The following is a 14,527-nucleotide window of genomic DNA, read 5'->3' on the forward strand; positions in this document are numbered from 1 at the left end:
GCCAGTCCTGCTTCTGTGCACTTGCTCTGGACCAGGTTCTGGGGTTGGCCTCCCGGCTCAGAGAGCAAAGGCCAAGCAGTAGGAAGTAACGTGCAACTCTATGCCAGTCCCTTGTGCTGAGCCTTTTAAAGGGCTTTTGAGAGCAGCCAGGGCCCTCATCTGCTGCAGAGCCCAGTTTGTGTGCTTGAATATCCAAAAAAAAAAAATCCCCTCCATCCTATCTCATTCCTAGCCCTGGGGATGTAGCTGGCGCTCTTCACATTTCACCCACCTGCCTGGGGAACTACAGCAAGTCCGAGGAGACAAGATGGTAGGATCTGGCTTGTCCTCTGCAGCTGCCTGCTGCCTTGGATAATGTCTGCATCAAGAAAAGTGATCACCACTGAACCAATATCATACCAGATACTGCCTTCACTTGGTGCTGGATGAGTGGCCTCTGCTCTGTCTTGTTGCAGGGAACAGTCATTAGTTCTACCTCACTGGGATTTAAATGATTGACACCTGTGCGGGCATTAGTCAAGGTCAGTGAGCCTTTGCAAGGCTCACTGTTGGACCAGCCCTCTGCCTCTGTACCAGTCATCAAGGTTTGGGAGGGGAAGTAGCTTACTGACCTGGCCAAGGTGTCACAGCAGGCTAGTGGCAGCATAAGCAGTAGACCCCAGGTCTCCAAACTCCTCCTCCCACTGTTTTGACTCCTCCAAGTAGATTTTTTTGAGCAGAGCCCATTGTAAATCCCTCTTCCATTTCCTTTGTCTCTCCTAGGTTGGCCCAGCAGGATCCCAGTTTGGTTTGCTAGCTTGCCTCTTCGTAGAGCTCTTCCAGAGCTGGCAGGTCCTGGAGAAGCCTTGGAAAGCCTTTCTGAACCTCTCTGGGATTGTCCTCTTTCTCTTTGTTTGTGGTCTCCTGCCCTGGATAGACAACATCGCACACATATTTGGCTTTCTCAGTGGCCTCCTGCTGTCCTTCGCCTTCCTCCCCTACATCACCTTCGGCACCATGGACAAGTACCGCAAGCGGGTCATGATCATCGTCTCCCTGGTGGTGTTCACAGGGCTTTTTGCCTCCTTGGTTGTCTGGCTCTATGTGTACCCCATCAACTGGCACTGGATCGAGCATCTCACCTGCCTGCCCTTCACCAGCAAGTTCTGTGAGAAGTACGACCTGGACCAGGTGTTGCATTGACCCCCAAGATGGGGCAGAGATTTCTTTTTTAACAGGAAATTTGGAACCAAGTGGATTTTAATGGTGACTGGGTTGCAACTTCAGGTCAGAACATAACTTGGATGGAAAGAGCGGTGCCTCCAAGTGCCCTGGCCGCCTTGCCTGCCATATGGAACTGCAAGACATTTGCTCCTGGTACAGGACTCCCTTGGAGCTTTACCTGTCCCTTAGCAGTTGTACAGACTGCCAGGCAGGTGCTGTTGTTCTGATGGGGTGGGGAGGCAGGGAAGTGGGGCTGTGCTTTTGGTTAAAATGCTGGAGGTAGGGAGGGGTGGATCTGCACCTGTTCAGAACCACGTGAGACATCCAGCACCAAAAAGCCATAATCGGCAGGCCTGGAGCCCAGCCTGGCTGCTGGAGGGTTGAGAGTAGCTGAGGTGGATTTTGGTGCTTTTGTTCCCAAGTGGGGAAATATACCTTGTGCCCCAGACTATGCTTTCAGCCATGGGAGATTTGCCCCTGAGGACTACTATGTAGAACAGCCCTAACCAGCTCTTCTGATTTTCCCCCCTTCCCCACCCCCAACACCCTTGGTGGAGGTTTCAGTGATGGCTCCTTCTGGCATGGACCTGCTGGATTCTTCCTCCTGAAACCTGAATCCCCAAGACAGAGGTGATTCAGGGCCAGCTTTGAAAGCGCCTTTCTGACCAGATGTCCATATCTGGGCCTTCAGCAAACTGCCTTTTTTTTTTAATCTGCTGCATGTTTGGCCCTGGTCTCCTTGTCCTGCAGTCCTCTCCTCCTCTTAGTTCTTCTCATGCCTCATGGCATGAGATGGGAGCTCCAGAATTTGTAGCAACATACCCTGCCGCAGTGCCTTGCAGGTACTGTGAATCATACTGTGAACTCTTCGCCCCATTTTGCAGGGGGTACTTTTTATATGCGGATATTTTTCTTACATCATAACACTTTAGGGGAAAACAGCAGAGATCAGCCATAATGCCTGAACTTGCTGCTCTCTTGGGTACAAGACTGGGAATTCTTGTGTGGCCTTTAGGAATAGGAGTTGCTGTTCTAGCAGCCCCGTTGGAGGAACAAAGCTGTTGCACAATTCTAGGGGTTGGCATTTTAGTGACACATTGCAAGCTGACGCAGGGTCGGTCTGAAGAGATATGCTTCCCCCTTTTGAATAGGCTCTTAGAAACCAGATTGTGGGATGGCTGTTCCTATCGCAGGAAACTCTAATTTAATTTTTAAAAAAAAAAAAAAAAAGGACTTGAGTTCACTCATTCCAGTGACATTAGGAATCTGACTTTCAGAGGTGCTTTTGATTACATGTTCTGGGTTGGGGAGTAATTTGCTACCTTTCCGTAAGCTGAGAACTGCTTTGTTGTGCAGGGAATTCACCAAAATCAGATTGAGTGAAGGGACCACGCGGTTTGAGGAAGGGAAGGAGAATCCGACGCACAGCAAAGCTTTGCTTCTTTAGTCCTAATCTTCCTCGTCAGACTGGCTGATGAGTAACTTCTTCTTTAATCGTTAAAGCATCTCTCCTTTTAAAATTATTTGCTCCTTGGAGTTTGATGCAGTGAATAGAATTATTTTTATTACGGTGGAGTTTCTTTTTAAAACAGAAATGCAGGGTACGCCAAGATGCTGGACTTGCCTCCATCACAATCTTGGTACCAAAGTTAAGTTCCACCCCCCTCCCAAAATACACCCACTGATGTATTGTAGAAAATGAACTAACAAAATAGTCCAGGGCTGACAGCTCTGCACCTGTTTCACCCCAAGGCTGAAAGCCTAGGGTTAGTCACTACTGGCTGGAAACTCATTTTGCCCCAGACTACTGGAATTCTGGATTTCTCCTCATTGTCCTCCAGGCCACTCGCTTGGCAGGACTCAAAGTGCTTACCCCACCCTCCATAGCTTGAAAGAAATAAAGGGGTAAGTTTGGGGTGAAGGTGGAACAACAGGATCCCTATCCTGTGTGAAAATCCTGGTTGTGATGGACAGGAAAGTGCATCAACACCAGATGTTCATTATTTTTCTTCATCTCTTATAGCCCAAGTGCCCCAACTTTCTGGTTATCACAGCATAACAGATGTTATCCTGTGGTTTAATGGCCTGTTCTATATGTTAATTAATTTCATTTGAACGAGCTGGATCAACCAAAACTGAATTTCCTGGTAACCATGAGGCTTGGCTCTCTTCCTGGTAACCATGAGGCTTGGGAAGAGTAACAAAGCAGGCTAGTTGCGTGCAGTACTTGGAACATGTTGCTACTGTAGTTACTGCTTGGTTACTTGGAAGAGTCTCACTAATTGCAATCTCTTTTTAAAGTCCATTTGAATCAAGTTGTTGGTTGTTTTTTTTTAACAGACCTCCTCAATAAATAAAATGATTCCCTCTGAGTAGCAGTGGAAGGAACCTCCTTTCAGCCGATCTGGAGAACATGTCGATTTATGGGAGCACAAGCTTCACTTCCAAGGTCAGAGTCAGGCCGCAGTCATGGCAAGGCCTGTTCTGTGTCCTGGGAGCCCTGAGGGTTTGGGTCAGTCTTGCACACCACAGATACGTAGCTGCACTTCAAACCACCCCCTCAGCTGACCTTCTCAGGAGCAAGGGGAAGGCCTGAATAATTGCAAGAGCCCAAACTACCATCTTGTGCCAGAGCCAGTACTCTGGTGTAGCCATGAGGGGAAAGGCTTCATGGCCACTGCCTATGCTGCCCTTCTGCTACAGAGGAGGAGGGGGACGGTGCTTTCTGGAGCACGTGGTCTCACATACTGCCCAAGCAATGCGTAAGTGATAATGTCCAGGAGTGAGCCAAAGGGAGCAGCTGGAAATTTTTTCCAGAAAAACTGGCACCAGTGTAACTAGGTAGGCACATGGCACCAGTTAAAGTCAGAATAATACATGCCTGGCTTGTTCTCACCCAGCTGTGAAGCAAGGATGGAGCCCTGCGTGTCACTTAGCCCTCAACGAATGAGGAACCAGTACATGTTGCTCTAAGATCAGCTGCTTTGCCTTGTGGTCACCTCTTTCTAAATAGACACTGCTCCCACTGGCCTTGCATTTGGACCCCAGCCTTCCCCTTCTTTAGCAAAGAAGATGCATTTTCCGCAGTGATCCCAGTGTGCCTGGCCTGATTGCAAGTTTTCATAGGGTATGTGCATTCAGTCACGGGATTGCTGGCCAGTTTCCAGTCCCACACTTTTTCTCAGTTCTCTTTCTGGGGGGGGGAAAAAAACTGAAACGTCTCCTTGCTTTTACCAATGCTTTTAAACATTACAGTGTTCTTCCTCCTCTAATCAATTAATTGGTGTGTGTAGTTGTGGAAAAGCCCACGCTCCACAGCCTTCACCTATGTTGCCATTGTATGGATTACACTAGATTGAGTGGTGAGCTCTGTAGGACACCATTATGGCAAGGAGGGAATGCAGAAACATGGTTGATGCTTATTTAATTGATGTGTTGGTCTTGGTGGAACACAAATGGTTGCACTATGGCTGTACTCTTCATTAAGGCTTCTTGGGGATCTCAGGTTAGCTACTACTTTTGAAGCATCTTCCAAATTCAGCTTCCTCTGTTCTCAGTAAGGTGCCCTCACCCTAATGCCCAGCCAAGAGCTGGAGGAGAGGTCTCATTAAAGCTTTGTTCCCATGTATTACTGAGCACTGTATGTTGTACCTATCTAGGGTATTTTAGACTCCTTACTTGTGGCATCTGAGCACCTTACAGTCTTTAATGTCCTTACTGTCACAGCATCCCTGTGTGGAAGCATAGTGCTGCTGTTTTCACTGGAGCATGTAAGAGATGAGGCGCAGAGAAGCTGAGTGCATCTGTTCTGCAGCTCCGTGTAGACGTACCTGACCTAAAATAGCTCAGGTGCTCTAACAGTGTTGTCCTAGTGGGGCAGAGCTCAGCACAGGTGGATAAATCATTTATCCAGCTTTTGGGAGCAAAGTTCACAGCCCTTCCTGTGCTCCCAGCTGCATCTGAGCTAGCTAGCTATGTCTATATGGCTGCCTTTGCATTTTTGAGTGTGTCTGTAGTGCCCTCAAAGTCCTACAGGACCTCTTGGGGGAAGCAGGGTCTTGAAACCTAGGTCTTCCAAGTCTCCTGTCAAACCTTCCTTTAACACGGTGTGCTAGCCTGGCTCTCAGTTCACCCTGTACGTGGTTCATGCTGTACCTATCTAGATCAGAGCCAAAGCCTACCGAAGTTGAAGTTTCACTGGTGCTGGATCCCTCCTGTATGAAAGTACGTGGCACAATGAAGCGGCACTTTGGGGAGAATCTGTGCTCTACAAATGGGTTTTCTTCCTCATTGGTTTGGGGTATGGCTGCACAAACAAGATATATCTCAAGGTAAGCTAAAGTTCAAGTTTGTAGTATTCTTCAGTGTCATTAAAGGATTAAAAGCATTTGCACAGGCATTGAGTACAGAATAGCTAATGTGCTGTAAGCTCACAACCTCCTAGCTCCTTCTGCAGTGTCTGCCTGCGCTGGATCTGTCAGTGCAAATTTAACCAGGTTTTGCTTTCTGCGGAACTTGCCAGACAGCTCGCTCCTGGTGCTTTTTAAATACTGTTTTTCTTCTTCCTCTAATGCGTATTTACAGAGAAGCCCACAACGCCCACTGCTGCTGTTTGTATGGATGGTGCCAGGTTGGGTGGTGAACTCTGAACAACCCTAAGCTGAGTTCCTGCAATATTGTTCTGAAGAACTTGTAGCTCCTACCCTCAGTCTGACAACGTGCTTGTGAGTCTCACTAGTGCTCCGAGTCATGGGCAAGTGATGACAGTCGTGGTTATTTCATAGATTTCTAGGGTCAGAAGGGACCTTGTAGATCATCAAGTCCAACGCCCTGCTCTAGGCAGGAAAGAGCGCTGGGGTTAAATAACCCCAGCCAGGTGCCTTTGTAATCTCTTCTTGAACACTTCCAGGGTAGGGGAAAGCACCACCTCCCTTGGAAGTCTATTCCATATTTTGGCAACCCTCACCGTAAAGAATTTCTTCCTGATATCCAATCTAAATCTACTCTCCTTTACTTTGTGGCCATTTATTTCTAGGAACCTCTAGGTGTGCCCTGATAAACAGTATCCCCTATTCCCTGCTGACACCCCCGCAAAGAGTTTGTAGACAGCCACAAGATCACCTCTCAGCCTTCTTTTGCGGAGGCCGAAGAGATTCAGGTCCCTCAGTCTGTCTTCATAGGATCTTACCCGCAGGCCCTCAACCATACTAGTATCCCTTCTCTGAACCCTCAAGACTATCCACATCCCTCTTGAAGTGGGCGCCCAAAACTGGATGCAGTACTCCAGCCTGACCAATGCCGCATAGAGGGGAAGGATCACTTCCCTAGACCTGCTCATGATGCACCTACTAATGCAAGAAAGAGTGCAGTTAGCTTTACTTATTACCTTGTCACACAACCTTGTGGTTTATGGTCATCTCAAGTAGGTTTGAGATTCCACGTTGCCTATGCCAGGCGTAGATCGCTACCCTTTCAGTGCTGGGGCAGCCACCTACTTCCACAATGAACACTTCCTTCCTCCAACCCCGGCTCCTGCAGACAGTATATGCAAGACCCATCTCCTGCTTCAGGTGTCTGAGTTTCGTGACTTTACCTTGGAGGTATTGGGACTCTGTGTCCACCCTCAGGTGAGAAGTCCTGTCATTTAAACAAGGGACTTCGGTACTCCAACAGGCAGGAGCTGTCTGAGTGGTCAAAGGCCTTGCTGGGAAATGTCTGACAGCTTTGCTCTGCCCTCTGTCCATCCATCCTCAGGTAGGTGCTGTAAGTACCAGTATCAAAATGCTTTTTCCAAGAGTGATTATACCCATTTCCTAAACCAAATAAGTTCTACCACCAAAATCATATTTTGTTGGTATAACTGCATTTAGGCTAGGACTCTTGCTTACTGTAATAATATGTGCAACTCCCTGGCCAGTGTCTCCAGCCAAGACATTAAGTGTTTGGGCTGACCATGGTGTCCCTGGCTCATGAGAGGAAGCTGGTTAACTTCTCATGTGTTATGCTGGGTGTGAACAGCATCAGTAGGGGCAGAAGGAAGTCATATCCTTGCTTTAAACTCAAACTACTGCACTGGTGGGAATGAAGATGGCCAGCTTGACCCAAGTGAGAGAGAACAGGATGTGCCTTGAGCTGCCCTCCTCCAGGCACGGGGAATGAAAAGCATTTGCAGGCAGAGCTGCCGCAGTATAACTGCTGCACTGTCTGATCTCTACCTACCACTACCGGCCCCCTTCATATTGTCCCTCGCTACAAAGCAGCTCTCGCCTCCTGACCGCAGACATTCCTAGGACGCTTGTTAGAGAAGGTTCTTGTTACTCTGCTTTTATTCCTGACAAATATTTCTGAGTGCCAGCAGGCAAAACTCATTCAGCAGTTCTTGTGAAGGGAGGACAAGAAGGCAAGACCTGCTATGGACTGCTTGCAAAAGCAGATAAGACTCTTACATGCCAACAGCTGTACACCTCTTACTTTTCAACAAGCCCAGATGCTTGTTGGGGCAACAAGTGGAAGGCAGCGGCATGGGTGGAAAGAGGGGGCAGTCCTCCCGTTTGGTTCTGGAAGCTCCCAAACCTTTCAGCTTCTCCACCAGAGTGGTGTTTTTACCTCCGCACTTTGTCATTCCCATGGATAGCTATTAAACCGACCTATCAGGGATGTATCCCCTGGCATCTCCAATAATGGTGGATGCAAGGAAGGTACAACAGGGTGGATCACTGTAAATATACCTGGCCATATGCTCTCCCTCTAAAACATCCACTACTAACAACATTGGAGACAAGATAGCAGGAGATTGCTTTGATCCAGTTTGGCACTTGTTACATTATGTACCCCACCTGTGTGCTGGCCATTGCTTGGTGTAGCAGGCTGGCAATCCCCAACTTTTCTGCAAACTTCTGAATTGGCTAAAAAGAAAGAAGGTGCTTTTTTCCTGTGGCTTTCTCTGCATGCAGCCTGAGTGCCATACCCTCCTTTCACCTGATTTCCATTACAGGATATTGAATTGCGTTCTAGGACAAAATAAATAGGCCCTGAGCCTAATTAGAAAACGCAACAAATAGTTCTTTATTTGCCGATTAACAAAAGAACTAACTAGAAGACCACGGCACTGGATGTTTGCAGGTGACTTTTGTTGGTCCAGTGAACTAGGGTGGCAGGATCCAAGAGGCTCTTGTCTTCCTACAGAGCTAGTTTGTGTAGTGAAGAGGGATACAGCACTTGCTCTTTTTTCTTAAGGAGAAAACCAGGTGTTGCTGCTATCTTGAGTTCTGAACAATTTGTGCAATGATGAAATCAGTCTGGTAGGAATGATTGCCACCTGGGATTCTTGGGACCCATTATAGCAGTAGCTTTGATTTATTTTTTGCTAGATCAGATGCATGCATGCATCTTTCTTAATGGATCTATTTATGTAACTACCTCTGTAACCATGCAGGGGTGGCTGAAGGGAATTGCCTCTCCAGTCTGCAATGGAGTTGTCTCCTTGCTGTGCTTTTCAGAGAGGGTTCAGTTGCAAGTCATTTTGGTCTCTACCAGGCCTTATACGCTGCATTTTTGATAGCATCCCTTGGGCTGGGTTGGAAGCTGGTGCTCTGTTTTGTTGGAACAGGGACACCCATCATTGGGCACCTACTACATCAGCTCTTAGACTTCCATCACTTGTCAACCTGTCCCATCAGGAGGGCAAGGATGAGGGGGAGGCTTGCCATAGCCTAGCAGAGCTGTCTGTATCTCAACCTGTTTACCCCACATGCACGTGTGCACAGATTGCACTTAGTACGTCTCAGCAGAACATGACAGCGAACAACTAGCATGCAAAGATGTGAATGGCTTTTGTCAGCAGTGAGAGATGCATCAGCCACAGCAGAGCGTGGTCCTGCCTCATGTCAAAGGCTCCAAGGCCATTAATGAAAGGGAAAATAGAGGGAATCAATTAATCGACCCCCTGCTATGCTGCTTCTCGGGTAATATTTCCCCCTCTCAAATGGGCTAACCTGCTGTTGCGGCTCTGTTGCTAGCACTGTTGCCTTGAAAGCTGGTAGCTAGAAGCAAGGACTAAGGGATGCTCTTGGCGGGGACCAACTCAACACTTATCACACCTGCTTACTGGGCATTGGGTTGGAGAAGATGAAGTGGCATTTGCTACACTCCTGATGATTTTGGTTCCTCCTATGCAATTGCCATGGGTCTTATGGGGTTTGGACCAGTTAAGATGTCCAAAACAACAGAGCTTGGGCCAGTCTCTAGCTGCTGGTTAAAAGGCAGCCAGGCAGACTGCCAGGCACAACAGAGCTACAGCAGTCTTAAGTGTCCACTGGTTGTTGCAAGGGGTAGGCATAAGGTCTGGAATATTGCCTGAGAAGCATCCAAGTTTGGAGGGGAAGTGGGTGTCTCAGCACCCGCTGTTCCTGCGCATGAAGGCATGGCCCCCCACAGCACACTGCATCTCGACGAAGGCCAATGCACCCACGGTGACCTCGCAGGGGCCCAGCACCCGGAAGCCGCACTTCTGGTAGAAGGGGACCAGGAAGTCCTCGCACATGAGCACAGCCCGCCTCGCGTAGGGCAGGCAGCGCAGGTACTGCAGGTAGCGCCACATCAGGATGGAGCCCTTGCCCTGTTGGCGGAAGGTGCGATGCACTGCCAGCACGTGGATGTGGACCGTGGTGCCGTGGGGCTTGTGCAGAGTCATGGCGTCCTGCCGAGAGAGAGAGGGGATGGAGCAAAGCGTGTTAGAGGGAGGTTGGTTCCTGCTGCAGTCCCCTCCACTCAAGCGTGTGTAGGATGAATGTTGGCAGCTGGTTGAACTCAGCTGGGGTGAATGGGCAGTGCCACGGTCTCACAGGGGCGCAGCCCTCTTCACACCCGTTTCTGTGAGGTGCTTGGAGGAGAGGTGCTGCCTGGATGCAGGTTAAGCAAAGGCTCGGAGCCTCCCTCCCACTATCCCTGCTTTACATACAGGGAAACTGAGGCACTGAAAGCTCAGGACCTGACTTCATTCCCCGACTAGCTGAGCCTTCAATTGCTGTCTTCCAATGGCTTTGATGGGAGCAGCGCCTGCTCAGCTGTTCCTGATGATCAAGCCCGGAGAAGCCTGGACAGTTTGACAGCTAGGCAAAGACCCCAGGAGTCCTGACTCTGTCCCCCCACTCCAAAAAGTTAGCTCACTCCCTCCCCAAGGAAGTCTTTATGGATTTTTTTTTTAATTACTTTTAACTACATGTAATTGTAATGGGGCTTTTAAAAGCTAAAACAATCACTTCTGGAAATTACTTAGCACATTTTAATAGCAAAGGCAATAAAAATAAGTGATGAGAAGACTCTCAGAGAAATTGAGTTATCCTGCAGAGATTAGCACTCCAAGAACTCCCTCTTCCTCCCCTGCTACACCCACTCCGTGCTGCATGGCTGCCAGAAATTGATTAGTTTGTAAAGTGCTTCGAAGTCAAAAAGTGCTTTATAAGCAGTAAGTGTGTTTGTCATTAAGGGAATGGCTGTGTTTGCACTGCAATTAATTGTTCGCAGGCTGGGTGAGGTCATGTTTCGGTTGGTTGAGTGGGAGAACTGAGCTCCCGCTTCTATTTTTGCTGCTTGTCAGAAGGCTGGAGGTGTCCTGGCATCCAGACACGGGTCTGGAGCTGTTCTGGGCATGTTAAGCAACTGGGAGAGGGGAGTTATTTAGGGAAGGGGAATGGGATGTAACTGGCAATCCCAGGATGCAACGAGGGGTAAACTGAGGCCGCGAAATGGAAGATGATGTCTTAACAGCAAAGTCTAACGATGTGGGCTGAGCATCCGTCTCAAAGCCTAGTTCCTCTGCTTGCCTCACCCGTCCCCGCTCCTGCGACGACAGATCCCGACATGGGCCTCAAAGCAACTGCCTCTCCACAAGCTGCTACACTGCCTACTAGCGACAAGGGGGAAGCTTTTACATCCATCATAGCGTGATGAGTAATGACTTTGACCGCTTGGCCCAGAGGCTGTACTCCTCTTTCCCCTCGACCCATTTCTCTTGCAGCGTAAGCTCTTTAAGGCTGTGATTCTGCCTCCCCCACTACAGCTTGTGCAATGGGGTGCAGCCCTGCATTCACTGGGGCAGGGGGGCATGAGCCCACCTACTGCCCCCTATCTAGAAAATCAGGGGGCCTCCATTGCTAGAGTATCCAAGCACTTCATCATCTTCAATGCATTTACCTTCATGAGCCCTCTGTGAGGGAAAGCAAGGCTATTATCCCTGTGTTAAGCTAGGGAAACTGAGGCATAGAGGGATATGGTCACTTAGGAGATCTGAGGCTCAGTAGGGACTTAAGTCCCAGGGTCGAGCTCTAACCACGGCACCGTCCTCTTGGATGTCTTAGGTGAATATAATTCACTCATGTCTCTAACTTGAAAAATGGGGCCCGTGGTCTCGCTGACTGGCTTTCCAAGGAAAGCTGCAGAGCTTGATAAACTGACACCACTGTGACCATCCCGCCACTGTTCGTGACCCCTGGCTGAGGAGCAGTCCCACCTACGTTTGTTGGACTCCTGTCTCCAGAGATCCGTCGTTGTCCTCCTCTTGCTACCAAGCATGAAAAGCACATGGAAGAGAGAGGAGCTATTGGGATCCGCCCTTACCTGGCTGAGTTTGTCCTGGTCCCAAAGAGATCCTATAATGAAGGCGACCAGCCGGCCTTCCTCAAACCAGCCAAGTGACAGCTCTGGGCACAAGTTCAGGAAGTGTCGGATCTCATCCATGTGCAGAGGGCAATCGCCCGAAACAGATATAAATGCTGGAAAAGAACAAAAAGGCCACATGAAAAGAGAGCTAAGCCACAGCGCCTCTGGGTTTGGGCTAATTGATGCTAATATACATAACGGGCATGAACCAGAAGCCTGGGATTGAAGGCCCAGAGGGACTGGGCTAGAGGGCCTCACTCCTCCACTCGGGACCAAACTGGCTGCCAAATGGCAGGTCAGGAAAGAGTTTTGCCCCCAGGTCGGACTGGCACAGACTGCGGGGAGGGGGAGGGGGGAAGAATACTGCACCGAGGCATGGTCCTCTTTCAGGTTCCTCTGAGCACGAGTTAACTCGCTAGATCTGTCGCTGCAATGGCAGTGCCCTCATGACCCTGTTTTTAGATGTCACGTGGTGTAGGGGGTTTCTGGCCTTGTGCCCTTTAGCTGTATGCGAGTCTGAAGTGGCTGTCTTGGCGAATCCTTAGGCGAACGGCTGCCTGTGAATGCAGGGGATTGAAATCAGTGGCTGAAGAGGCCCCTTCCTAGTCCTATGCTCTTAAGTCTGGGAGTTTGGATCCAGCTCTAAACAACTTGAGCCTTTTTCTGCTTTCAGTAGAAGCAGCCAGAAGCAGCAGGGCTACCCCTTCTCATGTGCCCTTCCTCAGCTACCTACCTTTTAGAGACTGGGTGCTTCACCCTTGGGCAGCGAAGCCCTCCATTTTCCCTGCAGGACCACCCTCTGAACTGATGCCTGCTCTCTCATCCACACAGCTCAGACCCCAGAAAAGTCCTCAACGGGATCACGACTCGCTACTTGAACCTGTTCTGCCAGCAGTTTTCTCAATCGTTCCTGCAGCATTGGGGTTTGGTTTCAAGCCAGGCATGAAGGTTTATGTAGCTTCACTTTTCAGTTCCTACTAATTGATATGGGGAAAACCAAACCCCACTGGTTTAGAAATGCAATAGCTGCCAAAGCTTGGGGAAGGGTTGATGATAGGTAGTTGGGGCAGAGGTGAAAGCATGTTGCGCTCCCAAAACGTGTGACCTTCAGGAACACCTTTTGCCTTCTAGCAACAGCTGGGGTAACCTGTCATTTTTGTCCGAGTCTCGGCCGAATTCCTCTTGGGAATGACTCGTCTTTGGCGGTGCAGGTTTCCTGGCGCACCTTAGAAATGGTCATGAGAAGGAACAAACAGCAAAATTTAAATCCAGTGCTAAGCCAGGGTGTAGCTCTGGGAGCAACACTGGATATGGCTCAGCACCTTCAGGGCTTTGAAGACTCAGAGAATCCTCCTAAAAATAACTGGACTGACTACAAATGTTCCTGGATCTAAGAAGCTTTTAGTCTGTGCCCTGCTGGGGGCGGAGGCCAAGAAGATTATTTCATGCTAGCAAGTCTGGTCCAGATGGCTGCAATGTGCAGGAGGTACACGGCGGGGGGGTAGGTGACTTTTCCTGGCCCAGGTGACTCTGCCCTTGCTAGCGTAGTAGGAGAAAAGGACCAAGTGCTCTCCAAGCCATTGCGAGGTGCGCATTGGCATCTGACAGCAGGAGGCCTGTCTGGGGAGCAGGTTCACGTGTCCCAAAAACATAGCTTCAGGGCCAGGGCTTTGCCTCACCGGCATCATTCCTCGAGGCACAAAATGAGACCCTGACGTGGCCCTGAAGCAGGAGTCCACCCTCAAGCCTCCTCCTTCCTAGTGACCCCAAAGCCACCACCATCTCTGTGATTCTCGCTGAGCTTGGGGGCTGGAAGAACAGGGAGCAGTGACTGTTTTTGGAAGGGCAAGATGAGTTTTCAGACACAGCTGTTGTAATGGAGCTGACACTAGAGACTCCCCTGGTGTTCCCAGCCTGGCTGGTGGCTCATTCTCTCCCTGCCTTTGACTCCATAAAGCTCTTCGGGCTTCGGTTTCTATGAAAGCTGCGGTGGTAATCCCCAGCTTTTTCTCAGGTGTGATTTAATTGTGTAGTCTCCAGCCCTGAGGGACATTTCCATGGCCGCTCTAGCATTTTTATTAGAGGACAGGGACGGGCTCTAAACCTAGGAAGGGGCCTGGCAAGGAAGGGCAGCGTGAGAGAGCGGTCCTTACCTTCCCTCTCGATCTCAAAGACGCTGATGGCGTCCTCGGGGCTGAGGCACCGGAACTCGCTGGCCGGGAGCGTGTGTCGGCGCTGGCGGCCAGGGGAGCTGCGGGGAGACATCAGGTGAACGGGCTTCAGGAACGGCAGGGCGCTGATCACCGACATCTCCCGTCTCCTGTGCTGCTGCCCTCTGGAAATGCCTTTTGGTCACCGGCAAGTCGCTATATCAGTAAATCTTCCCTGGTGTGGTCAGCCAGGGGCTGGAAATACCTGCTGAGCCACAAGGGATTAGGCAGTGTACCTCCCTCGCTCTATATATACACATACCAAGCCCTGAACGTGCTCGCACAGCAGCTTGGCCAGCCCATGCAAATGTTCCTGGGCTCTTAGGCATCGGTGCTGCCTGGTGTAAATGAGGTTTGACCCGTCATGGCGCTGGGGCCCATGCATGGGCTGGGCTGCAGAACCAAAGCCCACCTCCCCACCACCAGCAGTGCGGGAACACTAGCCAGTGACCCGG

General features: G+C 49.8%; 2 protein-coding genes across 3 annotated transcripts in view; one reads left to right on the forward strand and one right to left on the reverse strand.

The window, feature by feature from the left end:
* The window catches only part of RHBDF2 (rhomboid 5 homolog 2), a 60,773-nt gene extending 57,198 nt beyond the window's left edge, over positions 1-3,575 (forward strand). For both annotated transcript variants that reach the window (XM_090060270.1, XM_090060271.1), the window contains exon 19: positions 763-3,575. In XM_090060270.1, coding sequence (XP_089916396.1) covers positions 763-1,151 — 389 coding nt within the window. In that variant the 3' untranslated portion in view covers positions 1,152-3,575. The remainder of the gene's footprint in view (positions 1-762) is intronic.
* Positions 3,576-8,135: 4,560 nt separating this feature from the next.
* AANAT (aralkylamine N-acetyltransferase) lies at positions 8,136-14,271 on the reverse strand. The gene is made up of 3 exons (XM_090060178.1): positions 14,016-14,271; positions 11,821-11,975; positions 8,136-9,901 (listed from the first exon to the last, which is right to left on the reverse strand). The coding sequence occupies exons 1-3, from the start codon at positions 14,170-14,172 to the stop codon at positions 9,596-9,598; spliced, it is 618 nt and encodes a 205-aa protein (XP_089916304.1). The 5' UTR covers positions 14,173-14,271; the 3' UTR covers positions 8,136-9,595.
* Positions 14,272-14,527: the final 256 nt, after the last annotated feature.

This window comes from Crocodylus siamensis, chromosome 8, assembly GCF_052110815.1.
Source record: "Crocodylus siamensis isolate JL-2025a chromosome 8, ASM5211081v1, whole genome shotgun sequence".
Taxonomy (NCBI): domain Eukaryota; kingdom Metazoa; phylum Chordata; order Crocodylia; family Crocodylidae; genus Crocodylus; species Crocodylus siamensis.

Excerpts from the sequence above, each read along its gene's own strand:
- AANAT (XM_090060178.1), bottom strand. The coding sequence starts at position 14,172 with ATGTCGGTGATCAGCGCCCTGCCGTTCCTGAAGCCCGTTCACCTGATG. Across the intron at positions 11,976-14,015 it reads CTTTGAGATCGAGAGGGAAG|CATTTATATCTGTTTCGGGC; the intron begins GTAAGGACCGCT and ends GTTCTTTTCCAG. Across the intron at positions 9,902-11,820 it reads ACCAGGACAAACTCAGCCAG|GACGCCATGACTCTGCACAA; the intron begins GTAAGGGCGGAT and ends CTCTCTCGGCAG.